The sequence below is a fragment of the Aphelocoma coerulescens genome, chromosome 1A (genome assembly GCF_041296385.1).
Source record: "Aphelocoma coerulescens isolate FSJ_1873_10779 chromosome 1A, UR_Acoe_1.0, whole genome shotgun sequence".
NCBI lineage: Eukaryota > Metazoa > Chordata > Aves > Passeriformes > Corvidae > Aphelocoma > Aphelocoma coerulescens.
The window spans coordinates 61,024,696-61,052,606 of NC_091014.1; the positions used below are offsets into that span (position 1 = coordinate 61,024,696).

Here is a 27,911-nt window from a genome sequence, read left to right on the forward strand (position 1 = left end):
ATTTAGGAAAGAACAAGGCTATGTACAAGGCTATGACAGGAGCAGCCTGTGTGTGAGGGTGAAATGTCATCATTTGCCCAAACTAGCAGGAAACACCCCAACTCTCACCAAAACCAGCTGAGAGGCATGGACCATGACAGCCAGCTCCACACTGACATGCAGCTGGAAGAGAATCACAGGGAGCAGAATCTTCTTGGCAAACTTAAGGGAAGGGATCTGGACTGAAGGGTACCTGATGCTATCAGCTCTCAGCCTTGGTAGTTCTGACCTGCTGAGTCACACGTGGCAGAGAGAATTTACTTAGCTGTAACTCTGGACAGTGAATTTTCATTAAATCTCCTATGTGCTTTTAAGTGCTTCTTTGCTAACTTTCCAAACAGGATTAGCAAGACACACTAAAAGTGAACCAAGTATCAAATGCAAATTGAATCCATTTGCTAAAATACTAATGGCCAGATAACAGTACTATGAATATGGACAGGAGCATTGTATTTGATGAGTGCTGCCCATGCAAGCAGCACAACTTACAGAGACAGCTGCCTATCAGAGGCAAATTTAAAAATTGGGTTTGAATTGAATCCTTTTGCTTTCAGATATTAAAAAACAAATTAAAGTACTTTTAAAAATTGTGTAAAACGTGTCAGATTCAACTTCCATTTCATTTGGATGCTACATCCTGTTAATGGCACTCTTAAACAACTTGTGCCTTCCTTTTAAGGAGCTGGCTTTTAAAGGGACATCTAGTTTCAAATTAAAAACAAATGGTGAAGCGATGGATGCTAGATCAAGAAAAAACTGTGCTAATTTCATTTCAAAACAAAAAGATTGCTCAAAATTAGAAAATAAGCCTGATCCATGCTTTGAATGAAGGATGCAATTACTAGGGAAACTCAGCTACAGCAGTGAAGTTGTTAACCATGATGACTTTCCTAAGAGTGATCCTACGTAAAAATTTAGTGATCTTAAGTTTTAAGCAGATCTGCTTCAATTAATTATCACAGTGACAGAGGCATACAAAGCCATGTACCAAATAGGCAGAGGCATCCTCCACCCACACCCTCTGGTCCAGGGAATGTGAGCTATCTGTCGCTCCTTCCAAGCTCTGGAACGTGGACAGGAATGCTTGTGACTACAGAAACAAAAATATCTTTTATTCCTTTAGAGGAACATTCTGGGAGCACAGCTATGCACAGTGCTCATGGTGACCACCTCTGTGATAGCTACTTCTAATTAAAAGCTCTCAGCACACACAGCTATGTTCTCTCCCTGCAGATGGAATTTTGTTAAGCTTATTAAATAACAGGATGACCCTGCACGAGAAGCAAATAATACACAATGTGTGAGTGAGAAAACAATGCAGGCACAGGAGTAACAGTGCTTGGCTGGGGAGCAAGCAAGCTGTTAATTGTCAGGCTCAGGAACTGGTTAGTTTATGTAGTGCAGAAACTGTGCTCTGCTGCTTTTCTTCCATGCCTCCCCAGGATGCCAAGGTGGCAGTGGGAGGCTGATCAGAGTTCAAGGATATTAACTCAAAGGCCTTATTTCTGACTACATATTCTCATAATCTCACAGCAGAGGATGGAGATGATATGAAAAGAAGGACTGCGACAAGGCAGACTGAACAGTTTTCATTCCAAAGTTTTAAAATCTGCGTTGTCTATAAGATGGATTTTGGGGGGGCTGAGGAGGAGGGCAGTGTCTAACCTGACTTTTGTATGTTGATATGTAAAGGAATTGATGGATCATATTTAAGCAGGAAGTCATAGGGGAATGTGTACCCTATCAATACATCTAAATTATCTGGAATTTTTTGGGGGGTATGTGTCTGTGTGAACCTCACTATTGCTATTTAAATCTAGACTGCAAAACGTGCTTCCTTGAGGTGTCAGGAAAATTTTGTGTCTCTGTAGCAGTAATTGGTGGAGCTGAACTTTCTGGGCCCCTTTGTTCACAAATCCACATAACTAAGCCTTGCTAGATTTCTGGGTTCGTATCCTCTAATATGGCCTCATGAAAGATATTGTTCAGTCTGTCAAGCACAGAGATCTAGCACAGTCTCCTCTCCACCAGTATACTGACACCACTACTGGGATTTTGCTGGAGAACCACATCTGCCAAGAGAGCTTCAAGAAATAGAACAAAAATTACCAAATAGTGATTTAAATTGGGTAAAAGAATGAAAGAGTCCAAGAGTTTTGGTTTTGATTTTGATCTGTGATCTTTGATTCAAGAGGAGTTAGAAGACTGAAAACACAGAAACAGAGAGGTCCTGATCAGTGTTTTATCCTTAACCCCTCTTTACCTGAGGTTTTGTCTGCAGTGTCTGAGCTCTTGCCATGGAGGTCTGCTTGTAGCCATTGGTACAAGACTACACATAACAAACAGAAATAAAAAAAAGCAAGTATGAACAAAATGAAAAGATACACAATGTACTGGGGAAGGGGGAAAATATGAAGCAGACGTTAAATACTCCTCCTCACAATCTCTCATCCCCCTGCTACCAGCAAAGGGTAAATCCACACGATAAATAAAACCTTCCATGCCTGGATTACTATAGAGGTGTTGAATGCAATGACAGACAGGGTAGAAATACTTGTCAAAATTAGTAACAAGATTAAATTCTCAGTACTTCAAACAACACGCTGCTTTACAGCTTCCCTATTATGAAAGACATCTTTGCTCACATGTTGAGCCCTTCCAGAGACTGAGAAACTCAGGGGAAAAAACACATCAGTCCTTCAGCTAGTGTTGAACTAAACCCAAGAAGTGTTATTTAATATAATACTGTTAGCTATGCTGTTACACCTTCAATCCTGTACTGCATGCCATTTTCAGGACTTACTGAAGTTACCTAACACCTCTATTCACCGTTTGTCTCATAACTGGGTGTTTTTAGACTAAAATTTGAATAAATAAGCTATGTTTAGAACTTGGATGAACAATTTTAATGTCTTCCAGCAACAGCTACCACTTCTAAAGGAAGAGCTTCCTGCTAGCATGTCTAACTGAGGCTTCTTCCAACTGGTTTGCTCATCTCCTGCAGACAAACAAAAATGTTTCCACAGATGCCTTGGCATTTCTTCATCAAAAAAAGTCACATTCACACACTACACAAAGGCATTACACAATCCTCTTCAAGTCAAACCTCTTTTTATAGAGCTGGCACCTATGTTAAAGCTGCAATACCAATGACCTCTCTGGTGATTCACTCTCTAGGTGTAAACTCAGAGTAGTTCTGCTACAACCTCCTACTTGAGCTGTTAATCCAGACATCAGTTTAGAGGACCCAGAAAGTTCTGCCAAGGCCAGATTTTTTGGGAAGGCAGCCCTCAGCAGAGGGCACAGGAGTTCTTTTAACAGAGGTTTTTAGATGTGAACTTGTATTCTAAAGCCATTTTCTCTTTTCTTTAGGAGGCACCTGAAGATAGCCCACATTCAAATCTGCAGGATGATGTTTTTCCACCCCACGTCTTGTTTCATTCTAATTTTGAGCTGTTTGAACTAAAAACTTGCATAAGTATTAAACTAAAGGAAACAAAACAGTTGTCAGAACTAGAGATGCCTCCTGCTAATGGCCCATATCTACACTCTCTTTACAAGTCTCTCTGCCAGGGTGTCCTTTCAGCTTTCCCCTAAAGACCTTAACTCAAAGGGAATTTGGCACTGAGCTTCCACAGAGGTAGCCACCACCTCTGCAGTAGGAAGAGCGAAACGGAGCAACTCATGAAGTAATGTATAACCAGATGCACTGGGACAGGTTCTGGTTTGCTGCCCATTTCAGTCCTTTGACCATTTACTATCATCAATCACAGGGCTAAACAGTCACAGAAGTTATGCAAAAACTCCTCCACAGGAAGTCAAATTGACATTAATGATAGAAATACAGAGCTATGGACACTCCCCTGGGTTGTACAGCCTAATTCTTTACACAAACACAATGTAATGAAACACTATTATTCCCAGAAATTAATTACACTTGGAAAAGGTGCAGTATTTTAAAAATGCTATTAAAAAGAAGATTTGTTCACATAAAAGTCATTGCATCAACTGGCTCTTTATTTAAAATAAACAAGAAAGGCTCTTAACTTGAGAAATTTAGTTTGCCATCACCTCTTCCTTCTGTCCTTGATTAATATACTGAACTATCAGCCTACTGAGTAACATCATACAGCATCAACACTGTCAGTCTTAAAATAGCCCCAAGTCCCAGCTGCCAAGAGACCACAGACATGTCACTACACTAGCAAGTCAGTATGAATTATGCCATTCCTTTTACATAAAAATTGCATTATAATCTTGTCAATTCCAGAAGATTAAATTATGTTAGTTTGGGTGGTTTTTTGCAGTGGAGCAGGCGGAGTTTAATAAACAGGTACCCAGCACACGGTGCTCCAATGCTTGGAGTCTGTCTCCAAAGGCTGAAGGCATTAGCAGGCAACAGTGGAGCAAGTATAAAACTGGACCTATACTTAAAAGTACAGGAAATTATTTAGGCTTCAGGACTTTATTTTTTGTACAAATCAAGGTGTGGAATTCACTCATACTCTTCATGCTGCCTTAACAAGTATGGGCTCCCAGTCTAGGGAAAACATGCCCCAGAGATCCTTGGCCTATCCTGTTCACATACAAGTGGCATATTTTTATTTCTATTGCATGTTTATATTCAAATCTGCTGTATTTTTTGGAAACTTGATATGGAATGAATGAGCATTTTTACTAATAGAGAAAACAATCTGAGCAACAATTAAAAGCTCATTTAAACTGAAGTTTCATACATCATTATTCTTAAACTGCCTGCTAAGTTTTTGTTTGGTTGCACAGGACATGAGCAAGGTACATAAACACATGAAATTGAAGAGTTTGAAATGTAGCTCTCAGCTCCCAAAAGAACATCAATGATGGCAGAGTGACAAATGTTCAAGCAGGAGTAAGACACCAGCTCAGGTCCTTAAACACAGCAGGATGCTAAAGCCTGTCCAGCGAGGGGATCCCTGGCTTTGGACCAACAGGCACCTGACTACTGCAGTTTTGGGCTGAACTGCAAAGAAAATGAAGGCATTTTAGATGCCATCACATCCCCTATGAAGTTTGAACAGCTTCTTACTTACTACAATGCCAGTTTCCCACTCCTTGCTTCATGGGTTCACCTCCCTCCACAGACAGAACACAGGATGAGGTGCCCAGCCACGCCTTTTGCACAGCACATCTTCCATGCTTGTGCTTTCTACTTATTTTCAGGGACAGGATCAAGTACAAGTGCATCTAATTTCTGTCTTAGAAAGAAATAGTCTCACAAATACAATTTCTGATTCAAATGAATCTTAAAACAGGTTTTGTTCTCTACTCCATTGTGACAGAGGTAGCACAAGAGTCTTGTCCCAAGATCTGTTTTGTTACAGTTGGTATTTCTGGAGAAAAGGAAAGAACCCACCAAAACCCACAAACAATTAGAACTTGTCATCCTAAAAGTCCCTGTACTATTACAGTTTAGGTTTGTGTGCAAGAATGCAGGAAAGAAAGGGAAGTTTTTCAGTAAATTTTCCTTTGGGGCTTTTTAAAGACAGGAACAGCCAGCTTTATTTTTAAATTTCCAGTCCACTCAGTTACCTCTTAAACTGGGCTGCATTAAGATAGATTTTTTTTAAACCACTCTGCAATGCACATTCTACCATGCTCCACTCATCAGGATGGCAAGTTTCAGGTGTTTTGTTACTTGAAGTCAGAAGCACTTGCACCAAAGCTGAGTTTATACAGTAGCAGAGCATGAATTAATTCACCGATAGAACACCTTCTGCCAACCTAATTAAGCTCAGCTTGCAAATCAGTACAAAAAAAGAAAGTTTAACTTGGCCTGGACCATTTTCAGCACTAAACAACTTTGACATCAACAGAACATGAAGATGTCCACACTGCAGCTTGAATACTCAGCTAAACCCAGGGATTTAGTTTTCGTTTTACCCACGTCACACAAGCTTGAGGCCTCAGTTCCCTGGACTCAGCAATGTTACACTGGACTTCTCCAGTTTAAAAGAAGCCCTTCCTTGCTGATGTTGCCAAGAGCTATCCCTTGATGTGCTGAGCCACACATGGGATGCAAGGGACTCACGGCTGGGCTTTACTCAGCACTGTCCACATGCTGTTGGCACCAGAAGGAAGCTATCCCCAGTTTCTGAGGAAGATCTCTCTTCTTCCAAGAGCACAGTCCATAACCCAAACACTGGCACTCAAGATGGATAGTTAAAGCACCCTGATCAGGGACAGCCTCTTTGCAGCCCTTTGAAGGGCTGGCCCACACCTGTCAGGTTTAGACAGCTGGTTTTGTTAGTGGGGTAAAAGAAGGATTTAGAAAGGGTGGACCCAGAAGTGGCTCCCCACTGTAGTGAGTTACTTCTTTTGCACACCCTTTACAAGCACAGGGTTACAGGAAGGCGACTGTCACCTGTCAAAGCTGCAGCTGCTAAGCTTTAGGAAAACTTAGTTAATATGTGGTCTTGATGGGAAAACAGTCAGGCAAAGAAAGAATTTTGCTTGTTGCAGTCAACAAAGCTCCTTCATTGGCATAAAGTAGAAGCACTCCCTTGTGTAGCACAAACTTTGCTTAGGGAGTTTTGAGAAATTGCTGTTTAAGTTGCTGCCAATAAGGAATTGTCCTTATGACAGTTTCCAAGAGCCAGTCTTCCACTAGTTTTCAACAAATGAATCCTTTCAGAAGGAGAAAAGACAAAAACCCTTCTGCACGCTGAAAAGTCACAAGAACCCTCAGGCAAGGCTTGAAATTACCAGAGCTTCCGGACGGAGAAGGGTGGCAAGCAGGAATGGAGATGCAGAGAGACAAGGATCTGCTGCCCACACAGCCATATTCGTTCTTTAAAGCTGATACTTCCGCTCAAGAGCTACCTGAAAACCATTTCAATTTGGAGACTGCTCTCAGCTGCTTCAACCCAGCTGTACCACAGTAACTGGAGATCAGCATAACACTGCAAATGCTTTGACAGTGGGCAAAGCTGTCACCAAAGGACTGAGGCATTTATACAACACGCTGGATGACGCAGTTATTATTAGCTCTGAAAAAAGGAACAGTGGAGTTTTGTCAACTAGAAGCGTAAGAACATTATTAAAAGGAAAAAATGCCACCATGAATAAAAGATCAGCTGTTGTAACTACTCCAGGAACATCTCTGCAAGAACATACAGGTGTTAGACAACACCAGCTTCATTTACAATCTGAAGAATGCCAGTGAGTTTACAGAAGGGATGATTAAGTGCATCAGTGCACAGTAATTGTGCATGTAAGCCACATGAAGAATGTTCTTTATGCTTGTGTAAACCTTAAGTAAATCATTACTAGTTAGATTAGTTAGATACAGCTTTAGGTTTTATTCATTGCAGCAGACCTCTATTTCAGACAAAGCATAAACCCCCAGTTTTATGCTTTATCACTCCTGCCTATTTTGTGGCCAGTTTCCAAGTTTACTGAAAATACAGAAAGCTGACATCAGGACCCAATCACCAGGTCACTGTAAAGCTTCAGGATTCAAATCCAAAGGCATGGACAAACACTAATTTCTGGATCCAAACTAGATTCCAGGTGGAAAACTCAAAGCACAGCATCATTTGTGCCATGCCTCTAGATTTAGTTCAGATCCCTACAAAGGCTACCAGAAACGAAATCCTTTGGCTTCCCTTAACACCTTGGGGAGTATTAGGTGCCAAAGCATCTGTGGAAAGAAGGATCTCACTTGAAAAGGCCAGAAAAGGAATTGTCTCTGGGTACAGCTCACAAATGCCCCTGCACCTCAGACGCTTTCTTGCCTTGTCCCACTCATCCCCACAGACATCTGGAAATAAAGGCAATTCTGCAAGTGCAGTCCTGACCCTTGTGCCTCAAAAACACCGCTCCAAGGCTTCTACCAGATTTCCTCTCAGGGCTATTTTGAAGTTGCTTGCTCTCCCGACAACCCAGCTTTAAACCCCAGGATACACCTTCCACTGCCATCAAGATCTCTTAAAGAACACAGGAAAGTGCAAAGGGCTCTGTATCTTACAAGTCTCCCCTTTGCCAAAACTCAGCAATGAAAACCAGTCTCTCACCCTTTCTTCCCTCACATTTCCACTGCCATTCCAGTAAAAATCCCTCTATCAGAAAATATCCATTTAAGAATGGCATATGTTTCAAGAATGTTTTTAGACCCTAAAGGTAAAAAGACCCAGGAGAGCCACAAAAGGAAACAGGGAGCAATTCCTGGCCTGAAACCAGATTGAGAGAGCCAGTGGGACTCTGAAAAGGGAGAGATGCACAGAAAGGAGAGTAAGAAACTGAGGTCCACTTTCAAGCAAAGTGCATGTCTTACCTATTATTCAGTGCCCTGCTAGTAAGAGTTGAAAGCAGGAGAGAACAGAGACATAAATACACCTAAAATTACTTGGCTTTTAAGCAAATATTTGCTCTTTACCTCTAATCCTCTAATCTTTTGGATCCCAGGTTGATTGGCATACTAAAAATACATAGGTAGAAGGCATGTAATTGCTCCTCTGATTTTTACATAAACACGACCTGTCACCAACTACAGATCTACTTGAAAACCAAAGCTTTTAGAGCCACCTCAAACAGACACCAGAGCCCTCCTGGCTGTTGCACACAATTCCTGTTATTTCTACATGACACATGTTGTAGTATTTTACACCTTCCTTGGGAATAAAGTGGAATTTCATGGAGTTAAATAAAATGCTTCACCTAATGAGGCAAACCATACCATGCTGCTTTGGAGCCTCGGCGGCTGTTACATTATTACACATTAGAAACGGAGTGTTTCATACTGAGCAGAGCAAGGCTGGATTAGGCACGGACCACAGCTGAATACACTTTAGCAACTACAGTCTTTGGGAGTGTACAAAGGTCTAGAAGGTCTAATAAACACAAGGAGTACATGCAAAAGGAGAGAGAATTAACACAATGTACGGGTGTAACAACATAACTCTGAAAACTCTATTGTCTTGGGGTGACAATGTGGGGCAGCTAAATCTGAACATCCTGTTGTGAAAAAACAGGAACATTGTCATTTTGCATTGAAAAAGTTGTTATTCCTTCAAATCAAGGCAGAAGAGAGTAATTTGGGGTGCTTAAGGATGGGTTTCAATAGTCCCCACACAACATTCCCTATAAAACATAAGCCCACCGACTCAAGATCATTTTTCTGTGTAAGAGAGAGCACACGTGCTCTCACAACCTCACACTTGTGCATGCTCCCTCCCTCCCTCCCAAAGAGAGGGGCCTGGCAGGAACACTCTGCTCTGGGATAAAAGCTGCCCCCTGCACCTGCGGCTCTTCCACAAAATGGCCTGAGCAACAATAGAGACAGTCCTCAAACCTGGACACCAGCTGGCTCCTAATTCCACACAGCAATGCGGTAGCATCAGGAGCTCCTGCATTGCTCCTGTGGGATTAAAATTCCCATCTCAAATCAGGCAGGATACACACATGTCAGATTAAAGAGACACAGGCATTTGCATACATCTTCAGGCTTTGACAGGTTTGTGGTGATTTATTCTGCAACCTGCAAACACACCAGGAGCATCCCTGATGGATGCCTCCTCAATGCAAAGGTTAACAGGTCTGTGTGCATTGTATTAAATATTTACATTAAGGAAGCAATTTCTTTTTTTTTTTTTTTTTAATATTTAAATGGGAAGCACACACAAGAGGAAAGACCCAAACTAAAAGATATTTGTGACAACAAACGATGCAGATCTCAGCAGTTACACAGCTGTTAGCAATAAGCTAAGCAGAGGATAGCTAAGCACAAGTATTACTGGATATTTGCTAAAATAAAGTCTGTAGTTTTACTATCAAGATGAAAAAATACTTTTTTGTTAAGGACTATAAGATGATTCACTAATATTAGATTACCACAGAATATAATGAATATTTCAAGGGCTTTACATGTATACAGGCAATCAGTCCAATAGGGCTGCTCTCCAAGTTGTCACAAGAACACACGGTGCATGTGGGGAACACAATTCCCCTTTGAAATCAAAAACACTATGTATGTATGAGATTAAAGGAATCTGAGCACTCACATACAGCTGCAAATTCAAGGGTCATAAAAGAATTCCAAAACATTCAAACTTCTAGCTAAACTTACTTATGAGCCAAACCAACAAAGCTTCCAAAACACACTTCTTTTGCCTCTGTAAAAGGCAGCTTGCTAAAGTAGAACTTCACTCCAGGCTTTGAATTCAGTAAGGTTTATTCTCTGTTTATACTGACATGACAGCCTGAATGTGACTTATTTTAATGCAGAAATATTAAAATTCAACCTGAATCTGTATTTTGTAGCATCAGAGTATCTATTTATAAACAGCCTGAGGAATGGTGGGTTCTGGTGGTGCTTCTGGTTAACCCCTTCCCAAATTATTGCCTCCCTAAAGAAACATCCTTCTGCCACTCACCCCAGAGCTCTAAACTATTTGGTGTTTATCCAGGGACCTTCTCCACCTTTCCTGCTTCCTTTCTTATACTGGTGCTTCCCAACAAAGCTGCTTTAGGCTGCAGGTTAAGCACTGAGCCCCATTTCATTCAGGCCAGGAACACTTTGATTTTGCAATGAAGGTGGAAGATACAGCAATCCTGCACTAAAGGCACTAACTCATGTCACCTTCCCACCTTTCCACTGCTTTCTCCATGACTAAAGAGTTGAGGGATTTTGATGCAGCCTGCAGGGGTAGATCTTGAGCAGCTGAATTAAGGGCAGCAAAACCTGAGCCCTACACAGGTACAGCTCCTTCTCCATGTTAGGTCAAAGTGCAGTGGCCCTACCCAAATGATAACACACAGACTCACATGACCCTGCAATAGTCATCCAGGTGGACTCTCCAACAGAGGTTTGCACTTTCTTAGACAAACAACAACATTGCTGCATCTCCCTGAACTGTCAGGGCATGGCAAAGAAGCCATGGAATCAATATTGTCTAAAATAAGTGAGATTTCATAAATCTTTATTTTCTGCTTTGAAAAGGCATTTAATTGCAACCTTGTGTTAACCAGTAGAAGCAAAAGCACTGACTTCTATTCTAACCCAAGGTCAATTTTTCCCTTTCCCTAACCTTTCTTTTACTTAGTATTTTGGAAATTGTGCTCTTTTAAGAGAGATTTTAGTTCAGTAAGGAAACTACAGTACAGTGTATTCCAAACAAAAAGTAACACAAAGCTTTGCAAAGATCCTCAACAGAAAACAAAACTCCAAAGCCAGATGATGAACTTGGAAATTGCTGCACCTCCATACATTTCAAGTCCAACATATCCCTTTCTTCAAATCCATGATCTGTGCAAGCTGGGCACATACAAAACTTGAAACCACACATGGTCTTTAAGATGGAGAAAGGAGCTGCACCAGCTCAAATTTACTGTGAGGGTGGTGAGGCACTGGAACGGGTTGCCCAGGGAAGCTGTGGTTGCCCAGGGAAGCTGTGGTTGCTCCACCCCTGCAAGTGTTGAAGGCCAGGTTGGATGGAGACCTGAGCAACCTGTTCTAGTGAAAGGTGTCCCTGCCCACAGCAGGGGGGGTTGGAATTAGATTATCTTTAAGGTCCCTTCCAAACCATTCTATCATTCTATGAATTTTCTTGAAGAGCCCTTCTACTTGATGACAAATAATTAATTCCCTGACGAGAAGAACGGCTCTGCACTTTTCACAGTGCAGAGGCAGAAGAGGCAGAAAGCAAGAAACTGAAATCTGGACATAATGGTCAATCAGGAGTGTGCTAGGTAAGCAAGCAGGACCTCAGACCCCAGCACTGGCCATCACAGAGAGCATCAAATCCCCTCCACGTTTGTCAGGGATACAGGATCTGTTCAAACAGATTTGTAGAATCTTGCTACTCCCTCCTGAAACCCGGTTTGTCATCACCAAGGTAGGAATGAAATTGTTCCAGCATCCCTTTAGCTGCCATCTGCGCTCCCACAGGGAGGGGGCCCAAACTTGTCAAATGCCTTGAATTAAAAAAAAACCCACCTCTTGCATTAGAAATGGCAAGAGGTGGCAATTTCAGGATAACAGCCTGAAGCCACTGGCCATCAGCAGAGCACACTGCCTATAATTAAGCAAGAAAAACAGGTGCCCCCCAGAATCCAAGTGTAACAACTGCATTGGGGAAAGCAATTTTTGAATATCCAGAGACTAACAGAGAGACTCTGAAACTCAAAGTGGTAACTTGTTTAGGAAAAAATACCAGTCTTCAAGGACAGAAGATAAAAGGGGCTTTGGGTTACAGCAATTCTAGTTTCTGTCACTGGCCCTACCTCATTTGAACAGCCCAGCCCTCCCCATCTGCTCTGCCCACCTGCAGCATGGGCACAGCTCTCATGCAAGCCAGGATGCTCCCAGCCAAGACTGGCAAAAAAAAAAAAATAATTTTTTTTAAAATCACTACCAGAATTGGAGAGGTTCATATATATTTTCCAGCCATTTCAGTGACTATTTGAGGATGTACACTGGAGGCTCCCTTCAAAGCTGATCCAGTTCTGTAAGTACCCAGCTGGATAGCAGGTTTTCAGAAAATCAGTGGTATTTTTGTTTAGTTGGGGCTTTTTTAACCTTTTACTCCTGCTTAAGAGTATGCCCCAAACCATTTCATCTCCCTCTAGGGAAATGGTGTTCCAGAAGGCACTGCTGGTAGCTAATACTCTTCTGCCTTAATGAATAATCTCACAACCACTAAATGTTCCAGGCCATCAGACACTGCCTGAGGAGACCATATCATGTATCAGTAAGCACAAGGCAAGGCTGGGCCTTTGGTCCCTTTTTCTTCACTGAGACCTGAAGGAGTTTTCCAGTGATGAAAGTATTCAGAGACCTGCTCTGTTCCTGTGTCTCACTTCACTCATCTCAGACAGGTTTGCTGCTACAGATTTTTCCCTAAGAAGGAGGATTTCTTACGTTGTGTAGCTTATAATTAATTGGGGCACCTCAGACCAGAAGGTCTGCTTGCTCTCCCTAAATGAGCTTCTGAAACAACAAAAAACATGCTTAGCATGTGGCGGGGATATGGTTCAGAAGTTCATTTGGGCTTAGCTTTGTACAAGAAAACAGTTTTGACATGCAAATTTAGGCAGACTCATATTTAGCAGAGGTTTAGAAGGCCTAGAAAGCATTCAGAGCATGGCTGTGCCTGCTATGGATAACACATGAGCCCATTCCAGGTTGTTTCCAGTGAACTCTCATAGCTGCAGTCAGAGAAGGGATGACTAATGCTGAGCACATACAAAAACAGACAGACCCCTGTCAGAGTCACAGAGGAAGCTGAAGAATTTCAGGTGTAGAATCATCCAAAATATGGACCTGTAAAAGCAGGGGGATCAGGACTGAGTGGATCAGAATAACCAGATCAGGAAGGACCTCTGGAGGTTATCTGGTCCATGTCCCTGTTCAAAGCAGGGCTGACTTCAAAGGCAAATCATAGTGCTCAGGAGCAAGACAAAAATAATTTTTGAGATGAAAAACTGCAATGACAATTCAATATCTGTAAGGAGGAGAGAGCAAAGTAAGACATCAATCTTTGGAGCAAACAGTGTAAGGCAGGTTCTCTCTGATTTAATGCTTGCAGTGCAAACCAGGAGGCACTTGTGAACCTGCAAGGTAAATGCCAAGCAGGAAAACAGTCTGTGAGGCACTTGAGCTATGAATCAGCCCTTGCCAAGCCTCTGCTCTTCTCTTCAAAATATTTCCACCTCCTAGTCTTCATGTTGTTTAGTACTAACACATCTATAATGGTATAACACAATAGCAGCAGCATCACTAACATCATCTCTTGGCTGGAGACCACACACTGAACTCATTTCATTGTCTGCCGCCTTGCCTTTCCAGGAGAGGAGAGCCCAGCACACTCGAAGGCATCATTTGTATTTCCTGGATATTACAGCTCCGTGGACACTGCACCTTCTCCTGGCTTTTTTATCTATGGCCACATACAGTCAATCATGTTGATTTCTCACTGTGAAGCCACTTTTTTTGGCAGCTGTCTGCTTTCACAACAAGGCCCAAGAAAAATACTCTGCACAGTTTCAGTGCCTCTCCTAGCACAGCTGCATCCCGAACAGGACTTAGGCTAATCCCTCCCAAACAGCCCTGTTGCTCTTGCCTTGCCACAGAGCAGCCTGCTGCAGCCCCTCTGACATTGGTTTAATGCTGATTAGTCCCGACACAATTCTGGTGCAGGCTTCCTGCCAGGCAAGGGAATGAACAAAATTGGTTTGCACACAGACCAGACGACAGCTGCAGTCACTCCAGCTCAAATCTGTCGAATAAGGACCCTTTTCTTGTTTACCAAGATGAGGCTAAATTAGCCCAGCATGAGACAGAAGGACAGAGCAAATCCTAAAAGCCAGCGATGCCAACCTGGCTCTGAAGGTGTGAGATGAAACTTGGTCAGGCCCCATCACTTGGGCTTAAGGAAGCTACAGGGGAAGCGTATGCTTTGTGTTAAGCAAACTCCCAAACCAGGGAAGAGCTGGAGTTTTAAAAAGAAAGTATTTTGTGGGGAAGATTACAAGCAGGATGCCCCCAGATTTTTTTTCAGAGCCGAGAGACCGTGCATACTTTCTTGGAGCATATTTTTCCCCATTGCTTTTATCTCCAGCCCCAGGAGAAAAGCCTCCAGCCTATCCCCCTATCCCCACACTGCCCTTGTTTCTAAAATGCAGAGGGGTATCCTGTTAGGAAGGTTTCCTCCTCAGGAGTGATCTACTGATTTGATCTGGAGTATCACCTCTGTTTGTGGAGCTACACACAGATCTCTTGACATGAATTACAGAATCCAGCATCTTCCCAGAGGCAGCACATGCACAGAGGCAAAAGATGCACGTGAACTGCTCGCACAAACTTACTGTCAGAGTGGCTGGTATTACTCAGGCTATTACAAAATGGATTTAATGGAAAAGTAACACTGCTGAGCTTTCTGATCTTTGAATAGTCTTTAAACCCATATCCAAAACTGGATACAGCACCATAGGATTTTCCTTCTATATTTAAGAAAAGCCTGGCTTTTGGTGCTTGCAGCGTTGGCTGCTCACTGACTGGGGGTTTATGGATTTGTTAAGTAACTCCTCCTTTGGCCTGGGCACCTCAGCTCTGCAGAATGCTCTCTCCCATCACATTTCCTCCCTCAGCCACCAGAAGCAAGGCTCCTGCCCACCTCAGCTACAGCTGAGACACCACCTTCCGTGGTTTCCAGTCCATGCGTGGCCTGATCCAGCAAGGAAAAAAGCTTCAAGTGATTTACAAGCATCCTCACAAAATGCAGCTACAGCTTTGTGCTGGTTTTGGCTGGAGTAGAGTTAATTTTCTTCACAGTAGTGAGCTATGGCTTGGATTTGTCTTCCCAAGCCACCGTTACGCGTGCTGGAGCCCTGCTGTCCTGGGGATGGCTGAACACCTGCCTGCCCATGGGAAGCAGTGAATGAATTCCCTTTTTTTTGGCTTTGCTTGCACAGGCTGTTTTTAGTTTACCCATTAAACTGTCTATCTCAACCCACAGTTTTTCATTTCTACTCTTCCAATTTTCTCCCCCATCTCACCAGGGGAAAGTGAGCGAGCAGCTGCGTGGGGCTGAGTTGCTGGCTGGGGCTAAACCATGACAAACTTCTTTCTAAGGGGCTGCTCTAACACAGAATAAGAGGCAGAACATTTGCCTTCAGGTATGAAAAATGTGTTCAATTTTTTGCTTACTGGAATGAGGAGAGACTGTGTCTAAATTTCCCTCTCCCAGTTCCCAAAAGAGGCGATATCAACCCAAAACGGCTTGCTGCACAACAAAAGAAATGCACCATTAGTACATCGAAAGAAGACATGCAAGAAGAATCCCAGCCATTATCCAGCTGTACTTTCAGTCAGTCCATGAATACATTTGGTATCTGCTCCTTTCCCAGCTTCACATGCACTGGGATACTCCTAACCAGCCCTCATATAACAGAAGGCTCTGTGTGGTATCTCTCAAGTGGTGTGTCTAGCCACCAAAGGAGATCCCAGCAACTAAAGGCATCTAAAGAAAGTCTCATTTTAGGTTTACTTCACATCACCTACAAAACTCCAAAAAAGCAATATGCATCTTTTATTTTAAAAAAAGCCAAAACAAAGTAACAAAAAAAGTGGTGTAGACCAAAGGAACTTTGCATTTAAAGCCATTTGGGGAACTGTGCAGAAGGACCTGGCCATGCAGAAAGCTGCCTCAGGTCACAATCTAAACACCTTTTTTCCTTATCAGCTGATCAATAGACAGCTTCTACACAGAGAGAAAAGCAAAAGCCAGTCTTCTTGATGACGCTGAAAAGAAAAAAAAGGAAACTTTCTTCAAAGACAAAAATGGACATAGAAGGGGAGGGGAGGTACAAGGCGAACTTTTATATATCTATATATTGAGAAGACAGAAGTGTTACTAATTTTAAATTCAGAATTTATTCATGCAGTTACCAGTCTTTCTGAAGTTCCCCATTTTACCTCCAAGACTTGCTGTGTCTACATAAATATAACCATATCAAAGACTGAAGAAGATTTTAAGCATCTGAAGATGAGCACCAACAAACCACCAGTTTCTGGAACAGTAGTTTCACTTCCCTGAAAGTAGCAGACAGGGCAGAAATGTCTCTCAGCAGTCAGCAACCGTCAATAAACAGTTCAGTAAGTTTACCATGGCAGAGTTATTTACTGCACTGGTGCTGGGAAGTCACTTCTGCTAAAATATTATTACAGATGAAGCTTAGCAGAAGTCTCAGATCCAGCACAGGACAAGCAGTGCTTTCATCGACCCATCATCCCTCAGAGAACAGGCACTCAAGTGAGTTTGTGGTAATCCCTTTGTTACGCTATTCCCCTGTGACCAAGTTGCACAAGTTACCTTTAAATGGATCAGCACCTCGGGTGACTGATTAAAGTCATTGCTCGTCTTGAGTGAAACCTCAAAGCAGGCAAGGTGTGTTGATCACTGTTACACCTCATATAGGTTTAAAGATTTGATATGGAAAAGTCTAGTGATTTGCCATCAGCCCTTTAGGACATAAGGCTTAGCCAGGTACCAGAGCAGCACACAGCTGGCTGGTTCTTGGGGAGATGGTTTGGAGGGATATAAGGATCTCCAATGAAGGGAGGTACAGTCAGCTGTTTGGCTAAGCATAAGGTGTCCAAGAGAGCACAGCTCTAATTCTCCTTTCATCCCTGTTCACCTCTTTTTCTCAACTTGGCAACTGTACCGTCTGCATTTCAATCTCGTGATTTATTTAATGAAATAAATTTAAAACAAAGTATCTTTTATGCTGACCTCAAGCTGCTTCCCATGAGAAAAGGTTTCAGGCCAAGTGCTAGACATTAGATACTTCCTTCAAGGTGGCTATCCCAGAAATGAGGGCACCAGAGCACCATCACTATATGAAACCCTCTATCCTCTGGATATTCTGGAGAAACCAGCACAGCCCTGAGGTGGCTGTCCCCCAGGCCCTGTGTGGCAGGACACAGCCAGGCTGGCTCCCTGGCAGCAATAGGACAGGGGATGAGAGAACCCCAACCCTGGTGCCAGAATAACACAGGCCAGAGCCAAGTGGCTGACTCAGAGAGGAGAGTCCACAACCAAAAGCAATTAAAGTATCACCAAGCCTAATTGCCAAACAGGTGTATATCGCTACAGTCTGTTGCTTTGCTGCATTCCCTCCCAATACCCCAACAGCTTGATGTTATTCCTAACTCCATGGCCCCAGGTGTTCCTGACACATTACCACTGATACAAAGGCATGGATTGCCTCAGTAGGCACCATACGATGTAATGCAGCTTGAAATTATTCAGAACAGGAAGCAGAGCCCCCATTCCTGATTTGTAGTTCTGCTGCTTTCCCTTCAGTCCCTCTTAAACGATATCCATATTTCTTTACTCACACATGACCTGAGTCACAAACAGAATTAGAAGAGAGCGGGAAAGCTTGCATTATGTGATTATAATCCGATTTTTTTGCTCCTTGTCTGCAATGATCTTCTATCCACCCTTTACAATAATGTAAAAAGCAAGGCAAATTCAGCCATCCAGAGAGAAGCTGGAATAAACATTGTTCTGTTTTAATGTGTCCTCAACTGTTACTTATGTGAATGTCTAATTACCCTGGGTTTTTTGCAATACAAAAGCTGACTTGGCCCGCACTCATGGCACAGGACTTGGGGATGTTTTCACAAAGGCAAAGCTTTTGAACAGAAAGTGAAATTGGGGAGACCATTCTGCTGCAGCCCAAAGGTGGGTGTAGGGTGGGAATGAGAGAGGGAGGAGGATACCGTAGCTCCCACCAGCACTGCTGTGTGTGCCTTCCCCCAGAAGATGCGACACAAGGGAAACCCCACAAAATGCCCCAGCTGCAAGGAAATGCTTATGCTCGTTCTCAGATGGCAAAAATCAATCATGCACAAGGCAAATCCACAGGAGACCTGGGCTCCATTTGTTCCAGCACTCAAGGAACTGATGGTTGTTTGCTTTAAATATGTATTATTTCCACACAGTAGCAGTTAACATACCACTTATTACTCCCAGCATCTGATAGGAAGGTGCACATTGATGCTGGTTCACAGTTCCCATGCAAGTTACCCACCAATAGCACAGGAACTGTCTCTTAGAACTGCACACAAAGAGGGCTTTGCAACTTAAGTTAACTGAGGGAGAAAAATATAAACCCCCTTGCAAGCAAAACAAAAAACCTGTTTCCAGGGGGTGTGTCTCCATCATCTTCTAGCTACTGTTTTCCAACACTACCAGCCATTAATCCTCAGAAAGATATGCTTCCACTTTAGAAGAAAATACTGCACAGAAAATGAAATAAGTTGGAAATTATAAACTTGCAATCATGACAGCAACTGCTACTAGAAGATTTTCTCTGCCCTTCTGGCTCCTATTTAGCAGGTTTCTGTTCCAGTGTAACCATAGGAACAGCAGTGAAGAGTCTCATTTGAAAGCCTTCACTTCAGCTGGTAGGTTAAGTTATGAGACTGCAGTGGGCTTGAATATTAAAAACATTCAAACAGCTCTAAAAAAAGCTCAATTTCTATTGCAGGAGACAGACATCTATGTTGTAAACAGACGCAGTGCCCCACCAATAAATAGAACAAACTAACCCTACTGATGGAGGTTACTAAAAATCAGGCTCAATAAACAGGTTAAGAATACAAATCCTGAATTGTTTAACACACTAAAACCGACACCATATGTTTCCTGTAGCTGTTTTTTTGTGTAACAGACCACAGCAAGACAACTGGATGAACAATGACAGTCCTCAGTAACATGACAACTTCACTGCAACATTCACCCAAACATGTGAATTTAATATTCTAAATTTTACCTAATCTTTCAAAATAAAAAATGACACAGTTCTGGCACACCATCTTTCCTTTGGGAAAAAACACAAGTCAGCTATCTTTAAAAAAAGCCACAAGAACCAAGCCAACCAAACACATGGCCCAAAGATATAGGGATGTTAAAGGGAACACAGGTAAAATAAATAAATTATGAATCAAAAAGGTCTACCTAGGTGCCTGGTATCTATCCACTTACACCTTTTTCCTAAAGAACTTCAGGCAACCACTACCCTAAAGCATCTGTTACTTTTCACACATTAGCAGTAAGACTCATCTGAAAATAGAGTTGGAGACACATTCAATTATTCAGCAATAGCTATTTAAAACACTGTATTACAATAAACAACTGAACAAAAAACCAGATGGGAACATGTTCATATTGTATTCACTACAAGGACAGGCCTGTACATTATGGGAAAGCATCATGTCCATCTTTTATAGATTAGTGAATACAGTAACTTTTAAGTGGTTATTATGTCCATGATCTAAAGAAAAAGTAACTAATCTTTTGGTACTTATCTGTTTGATTTGCTGCCTCAATTCAGAAAGAGTATTGACATTTTTCAAGCAGTTACAAAAATTATGGGATCTCTGCGAGACCACATGAGAGATGAAGCAGAATATAAAATGTATGTAGATGGTTACTGAAGCTTCATTTTAGGCAACAGGATTTGCTGTCCTTAAAGTGGCTGCAATCTTCTGCTTAATTTCTTATCCCTGCTCCTGCTCCACAGGCTCTGGCTGGGGAAGAGGCAAGAAGTGATGAATATTCTGTTCTCAAGGCTGTCTTAGCATCTCTTGTCAAGTATTTAGCAAGGATCAGACACATCCAGATTCTTTTTCTTATAACTTTACTCATTGCCATTTCACTGGCCCGTTTACAATTTTCTGTCTGTTGCTGCTGCTCAAACACACTCTTCAGTCTGTCTTGCACACATTCACTTTTAACTAATGCTGAGACTTTGCTCCCACAGGCCACTCTCTGCTTTGCCTGTAGCAATAAGATTTTCAGGAGTGTTTGGGACTCCACGGATCCCTGCAAAAGTACAGCTGATGTGGTAAATAATGTGGAAAACCTCAGTACTTTTATTTTCTCTTTTGTAATATTGGCCATCTCTAACCAGAGCTTCAGAACTGTCATCTGCGTAGCAGTAGAGAAACTGAATAAAACATATGCTCATGTCACTGGGAGCTCTTCACATCTAACCCAGAGCTGGCAGCCTTTACTAGCTGGACTGTTGTCAGGAGACTGCAGGTGTTCTACCAAGGTTTGTACTGGCTATAAATAGGAATAGGCACCACAAGCTGTGCTTGTAGTTAATTCTGGCTTTATTTTAAGAGAGAAATCAAAGTTTTCTATTTCCTGTGTCCTTGTTCTAAACACCTGTAAAGCTGAGTCAATTCACTTTGTTACAAATGCCACAAAAAGATCTCGGACATCCCTGTTTCAGGCTTTCACATTTCTTCTGTTTAGTGAGTCTCATTATTATTGCAAAGCCCTGTCCCTGCTTTATTTACAGATGCTAAATTATGCTATGTTCAAATCCACAGATAAAATTTTCATGTTAAACATCTGCACGTTAATTACGATATAAAAGTCTCCACAAGCTCCAGTGGGTTCCATGGTAGGCTGCGATGGCTCAGAGGAGTTTTCAGCCTCTTCTGTTAAAAAGACACCTGGAGGATGGGGAGGATATGAAGAAAAGGAAGCAAGCAACACCAGCTTTAAACTTCAGGGGAAACTCTCTGGTTTTGCAGGCAGAAAAACTTTCAAATTTCTCAAGCGTGGAAATTTTATATAAAGGAAAAAGGATTTCAACATGCACTGATTTAAAAAATGAAAACAAAAGACAGACATGCTCTCTAGAACTTGAAGCCCCAAACTTGCAAAAGAAAACTGCTAGGACACAGAAGAAAGGAAGGTGAGAATGAAATAAGTGAAAACCAACCTGAAATGTGGGATGATGAAAAATATTTAATTACCTCCTTTTGAAAGAAGGTTCCCATAGCTACCTTACCGAAAGCTGGTTTTCGAAGGAGTAATTGTGGGGTTTTCCAAATGTGTAGCCAGCAACTCCTCTTAGAAAGATCCTGCTCATTTCTCTCCTCCCTCCCACTCTCCCACACACTGCAAGGCAGTCCAGTAATATGCTGCTATTAGACACAATTGCTTTTAAAATTTATACCAAGGCAACTACTACGGTGAGAGAACCTTGCACCTGAAGAGCCTGAGGCTCTTCACTGCTTTAGAACAGCCATCCCTGTGACTAGCTGGGGACATTTTCTTTTTAAAAAATTTATTCATTATTGAATAATAGCTGTAACCAAGAACAAAGGGCCCTCTTAGAGATGTATGAACAGTGCTTGAGTTCTCCGTATGGAGCACCCAGCTGCAAATGGGGTGCTCCAAAGCATTGCCAAGACAATCACTACTCACAGTCCGTCATTAAGGATTAAGGAGTACTTCAAATGATGCCATGCCATTGACAACACTTTAGGAAAGGAAAAACATTGTGCCTGGCTAAGCCAGAAAGCTTGTAAAATGGCCAGAGACAGGACCTGTAAAAGTGACTGTACCTCCACAGTTCCCTGGTGACACCACTCATCTCACTGGGATGAGCTCAGCGTTGTCAGGTGAAATACCTGGCCCAATCCTCAGCTGGGTAAAACACAGGGACAAATCCAGGGAGTGTGGACAGGGACTTCAATCTCATGTTGAACCTGTAACTGCATTACAGAATTAAGGTTCCTCTTGAGCTCTGCAGCTTTCCTTAGGACACAGAGATTTATGAGCCCCATTAAAGAGAAGGTAATGAACAATTGCTTTTTCCTTCCGGGAGGTGAGCTCTTTTATAGATACGAACCTAGTGACTTAAGTCCACACATGTTGCTGTAACTGGCACTGCTGATGTCACACTTTACTTTCTGATGCTTCCTTCCTACTATTCTGAAGAGGAAGGGCAGGGGGAATCCTGTTCACATGCATATTTCAGGATGATCTTCGCCTGCTTGAACTCACACACTGAACATCAAGTTCTAACATTTTAATGTGGTGGCTCAGGCGTGTTTGTTGTAATTAAAGTTTAACAAGTTTTTAAAGCAAGATTTTAAGTTCTACATTAATATTTCACAATGTGCTGCATTACCTTGTGCCATGCCCTACCAAATACCTTACACAACCTGCAAAAGCCTGTTATTCAGCCAGATACTGCAGCTCTCCAAGACACAGCAAAGCAGTGACCTGGCTCCTGCCCTAGAATAATGCATTCCTTCACACAGCCCCTTAAAGACACTACTGGCCTTGCAATACAACCAAAAGGTTTGTCCTTGTAAACTGAGGCCTTGGAAAACAAACTACAGGATGACATTGAAAAGATATCAAAAGACATCCAATTGTGTTTTACACTGTAAGGATATTTAATATTCTCATCAGTGACGACTGGGCCAGGAGCTGCTACTCAGAAATCATACACAGCATCCAGTCCCAGCCATGCCACGTGCTCACACAACTTCCAAAGAGATTTCCCACAAGAGACTTGCTGTAGGCAACCATCACAGACAGTGGGACCTTAAATTTTCCTTAAATAGCCAAAGTACTTCATATCCCCTTTGTGAGAAAAGTGTTAGCAAGAGGACTTTCTGCTTCCTCGATCCCACAGATACTGAGCACCAATTCTGATGAGGAGGCAGTGTTTTAGTATCACTACTCCTCTTGAGGGGCAGCTCAGGAATACTGCCTAGAAAGGAGAAGGGAAAGGCAGGGAAGAGCACACAGCCTGGGAACAGGACTCTGAAAGGGAGCCCTGCCAAGCCTTTGTGAGCCTGTGCCCCTCTTCCAAGGTGCTCAGAGATGAAGATCTGCAGAGCCCTCAGCCAACCACAACATAAAACTGCAAATTAATATGGGACCTAGAGGTTCTTTTTGCCCTTCCTAGAAGGATTCTGGGGACCCTACAAGGAATTTTCTATAGGCAAGCCCAAACTGGAGGTCTATAAATAACCACATGTATACTTCATTGTCAGACCTGTAAAAAACCACTGATAAAAACTAAGTTTTGCCATACCAAGTTGCTTCCTGTAAAGGACTGAGACTGTCCAGTGAGAAAAGCTGTGTAACAAATGAACTGGATAAAAGGAATACATCAAAAATCAAAGTATTGATGGAATCATTTGGAAGTGAACGAAATCCATACTGATGAGTCCATTACTTTGTTTCAGCTGATTTTGTGGAGGAGGGCAGTTTTGATTAATGCAATGATTGTGCTGAACTTCAATCAGCTTAATATTTTATTTCTTCATATTCTTGACTCTGTTTGAAGGACTATGGCTTGTTAAGCATGAGTAATCATGCACTGAGAGGCTGCTGTACCACTTGAGACAGGTTTCCAAGAGGGCAGGGTACACCAACTCCCTTTTGGGGCAATGCACACACTGTTGCTGCAGTTTATTAAGACTACTGGGGAGGTCCAGCATCTTCCTGAGCTGGAAGAGTTTCCTAATATTGTGTAAAAGAGCAGTAAGCATATTCTTCAAAAATGCCAAATCTGCCTGCTTTGGGAGTCTTCAGAAAGTCGATCTGGCAGCCTCAAGGAAGCAATCCAAATAATTATGTTCTCTCTCTCTCACTTCTAAAAATATCATCACAAGCTATGTTGCTTCCCTCCCCCTCTAAACTGACTAAACCACTTTCCAAAATAAGGTTAAAATTTGCAATAGAGAGGTAATACAGTGATGGGGATAAATCCTATCCATCAAACAAACTGAACAAAGTCATACAGCCATTGCCTGAATTATTTCACGTGCTGGGGGTGATCATGAAGAGAAGAATTCTGAGTGCACAGAAGACAGCAGAACAAAAACTCACTTTGATATCAGTAGAGGATGAAAAGCCATTGCCCATGTCTGCCTGTCACAGCACACTGAGCTCAGCAGAAGGATGCACGTGCACACACACAAGCTCCCTACTATTTCAGTATGTAAATCAACCTTTCCAAAGGGTAACCATGAAGATGTGCTCCCTGCAGGAGAGTTATTTCATAACACTGTCCATGAATCATACTCCACAACAACAGCATATACCAGCTATTAGACAAGATGGACATTACACCTGACCAGGACAGGAATTCCCACATAAGAGTTAGCCACCACTAAGGGCTAATAGAAAGCACTCTGAATCATCCCTGGCATTAGGCTGACTCTTTGGCAATCTACACAGACATTGATACGCAGCACAGAACAGCATCTGTAGCTCAAGCTTCTTAATAAATATGTGGGATTGCCTGAGTAAGACATCTTAGTTTTTAATTCAGCCTTCCAACAGAACTTAACCCAGTAATACAACATACGGTCACAACTATGATTAGTTATCTTGCATTAAACTGGTATGTTTCAATAAGGAAACTGCTTTTCTTTGGACATGTAGAAAGGTAAGAGAGAAGGCAAAGAGAGTGGTAAGACCTTTCTCGGTTAAGTATTGTGAAGGCGAAGTTCACACAGCAGACGTCTCCTCTGAAGGGTATCTACTGTCAGAGCAAGTCCTTGGAAGCCTCTTCCACCACATCTCTCTTTGCAAAACAGGCTTAGAGACCCTGAGATAAACCCCTCCTTTTTGTTAACACTCCAATATAAGAGCCAAAGATTGGAGGATGAGAAAATTTCTTTTGAAAATTGTTTTTGAAGGAAAGAATTTCAGACACCAGTGAACAGACAAAGATTTTGAAAATTGTCAAAATCTGTTCGGTGCTCCTCATGAGATTTTCAGCATGATAGTTTGGCTAAGTCTTTTTGTGCAGTTGAGTGTCACCTGTGAGACAGGACAGTCACAATCACGTCACACATCTCCCTAGAATCTGTCACAAACAGTTGCAACTCTGCTGTTCCTGCAGCCAGTGCTTTGTCAGTGTTGCATTAACCATCACCACTGCCCCAAAATGGCCAACTCAGTCCTCACTCACTGACCCAACTGCAGGACAGCTTCTGCAGCCTGTTTCAGAAGCCACCCATCACGTTGCTGAACTATGTGGTATCTGCAGTGTAGTGATGTCATGATGCAGCCCTGAAAACCACCACCTTTGGCTGACAACATGCTACCTGCCTGGAAGCTTCAAAGGGAAAGGAAAAAAGACTGCTGTCAGCCATGAGTTGCTTCTAATTTCACTGAACATTTTACTGAACTTGGATGTGAGTGAGCTCATGCTTCCACAGTTTTCTGGATAAGCTTAAGGAAATGACTCCACATCAGAGCCATATCAGAAGAAAAATGTAAATGCTGTACCCATTTAAGAAATACTGTGATTTTGTCTGTCAGAGGTTTAACATTAGTTCATCTTGTAGTACAAATATACATATATATATATATGAGGTAATCCCTATATGTCATCTATCTCAACAAATCCTCTTAGAAACATTTATCGAAAGCACTTCCCATTTATGTCTTTTTACTTCTTACCTCACAGATTTTGAAATATGGATTTTATATTCAGAGCCTTAAGAAAGTTAAGAACATTATCTTGATTTTTCATGAACATACACAGACACACACACACACAAAAATATTGATTTCTTGTTTCACGTTTCCACAACTTTCTGTTAGTGAACTGAGGGACAGAGTGAAGGAACATGATGTCAAAATTCCTCCTGTTAGCATAAGTAAAAAGTTTGGAGAGATTTAGAAGATCACTCCTGGTGGAACAATAAGACCTGTGGAATAATGAGGCTCTTCAACAAGCACTAGAATTGGTTTTCATCTGGCACAAAAAAAAAAAAAGAAGCACCACTGCACATTCCTCATCTGCAAGAGCCCTGGCACCAAACGAAGCCAGCTCCTCCACTCCGATCACTGACTGGACACCTTATGCAAAAGATTACTACAGTTCTCTGATCTGGTGCAGAAAAAATGCACACAAGAAGCCATCAAGCTTCCAGAATTCTTGAAGCCTTCCTTATTGGCCAGCTGAACCACTGAGGTTCTTGTCTCTCATTTAGGACAATCAGAAATATCCAGTGAATTGAAATCTAGTGAGTAGAAAAGGGTCTCAGAGAGCTGTGAGCCTGCAGAAACTCCCTTTTCTAACAAACCAGGTTACCTGGGGTTCTTCTGTGATGGGAAAGAGTAACTTGATCTGCACATGCATCTGTACACATGCACACACACACACAGAGTTCCCCACTGATCTGAGGAAAGAACAGGCGCCACTGCCCTCAGCCTCCCAGGCATTGTGCATCTTTGCTTTGACTTTCAGCACCCCTAAATCATCATTTCTGTTTGATAATCTTTCTTGCCTTATAACCTAAAAAAGCTATCAGGTCTCTTACTGGTTTTGCTTACTTCTTAGGCTACAGACTTTTCATTCTCTACAAATTTCTGCAATTTAGCTTTTCCAAACAGTAGTCTGTATTCCAGCTTTGGTGTGCACTTTAACCTCAAGTTTTATATCTGGGCTATTTTAGTTCAGTGTATCAAATACAAGTGAAATTTACCTTATGTTAGAAAAATACTTCTGTTCATTGCCTTCTATTTTTCACACACACACACACACACCCACACCCACACACACACCCAACACTATTCAATGCATTTGAAAGCCACTTCCTCTGGGTCCAACAGAAGCACACACCATTGCCCTTAATCCAGGGCAAGAATCTCACACACCCACAGGAGCACACCCATGACCACAGATAAACTACATCACTCTTCCTCCTACATCACTCTTCCTCTTACTGCATTAAAGTCCTCCTTCTTGTCAGGACATCTTACTAATCAGCATTTTGGATAGCACAAACAGAAAGCTCTCATTGCAGGACTGGGAACACAAACCCAGCACAGAGTCTGCCTGTTTTCTCAAGGAAGTGACACAGTCTCCTGTCTTGCTTGGTTGGTTGAAACTGGGCTTGCTTTTCAGAGGCATCTCAAATATATTCAAATATTATATTTAAATACACCCAAACAATTGAGGTCTCTGCCTTTTTTAACTTAAGAACTTTGAAAAATTGGCATTTACCCCGAACCAAAGCAACATGCATTTGACAAGGTTATTAAAACAACCTTCCTGCTCAGGCTTGAGCCTGTGCCCTCCAATTTCCTTCTCCACCTCAATTTATCTTCCTCCAATTGAAATCACTGTTACAGCAGATGAGGTTTATCAAGTTTATCAAACGAAAACAGCAGCTTCTACATCCAAATGAACTCAAATGGAAGGCATTCATTTGCACACCACTCCTCTCCTTCCCGATTCAAGCCACAACGAATTTGGTAGGATGTTAGCTCCCCACTGTCTCACTAGGCAGGCTGGGGCTTCTCATCACTGAACTGGTTCAGAACCACCCAGCTGTATGTGTAAATGACTGCAGCTTTCATAGCCAATGCTTTATTGCCTCTACAAATAACACTTTTTTTCCAGCAGACTGCAGGAATGAGAGAACATAAAGCTCCTCAGGACTTACAGTCAATGCCACATCAGGACTTAAATTCAGGATTTAGGCTTCTCCACTATAACCCTTATTCTTCCAGACAAAAGTAAGGCTGCTACGTAATGGTATG

General features: G+C 42.2%; 1 protein-coding gene across 6 annotated transcripts in view; it reads right to left on the reverse strand.

The window, feature by feature from the left end:
• The window catches only part of DENND5B (DENN domain containing 5B), a 105,066-nt gene that overhangs the window by 59,172 nt on the left and 17,983 nt on the right, over positions 1–27,911 (reverse strand). For 4 of the 6 annotated variants that reach the window (XM_069003078.1, XM_069003079.1, XM_069003076.1 and 1 more), the window contains exon 2: positions 2,303–2,368. The exons of the other annotated variants lie outside the window; for them this stretch is intronic. In XM_069003078.1, coding sequence (XP_068859179.1) covers positions 2,303–2,368 — 66 coding nt within the window. The remainder of the gene's footprint in view (positions 1–2,302; positions 2,369–27,911) is intronic. 6 annotated transcript variants of the gene reach the window in all.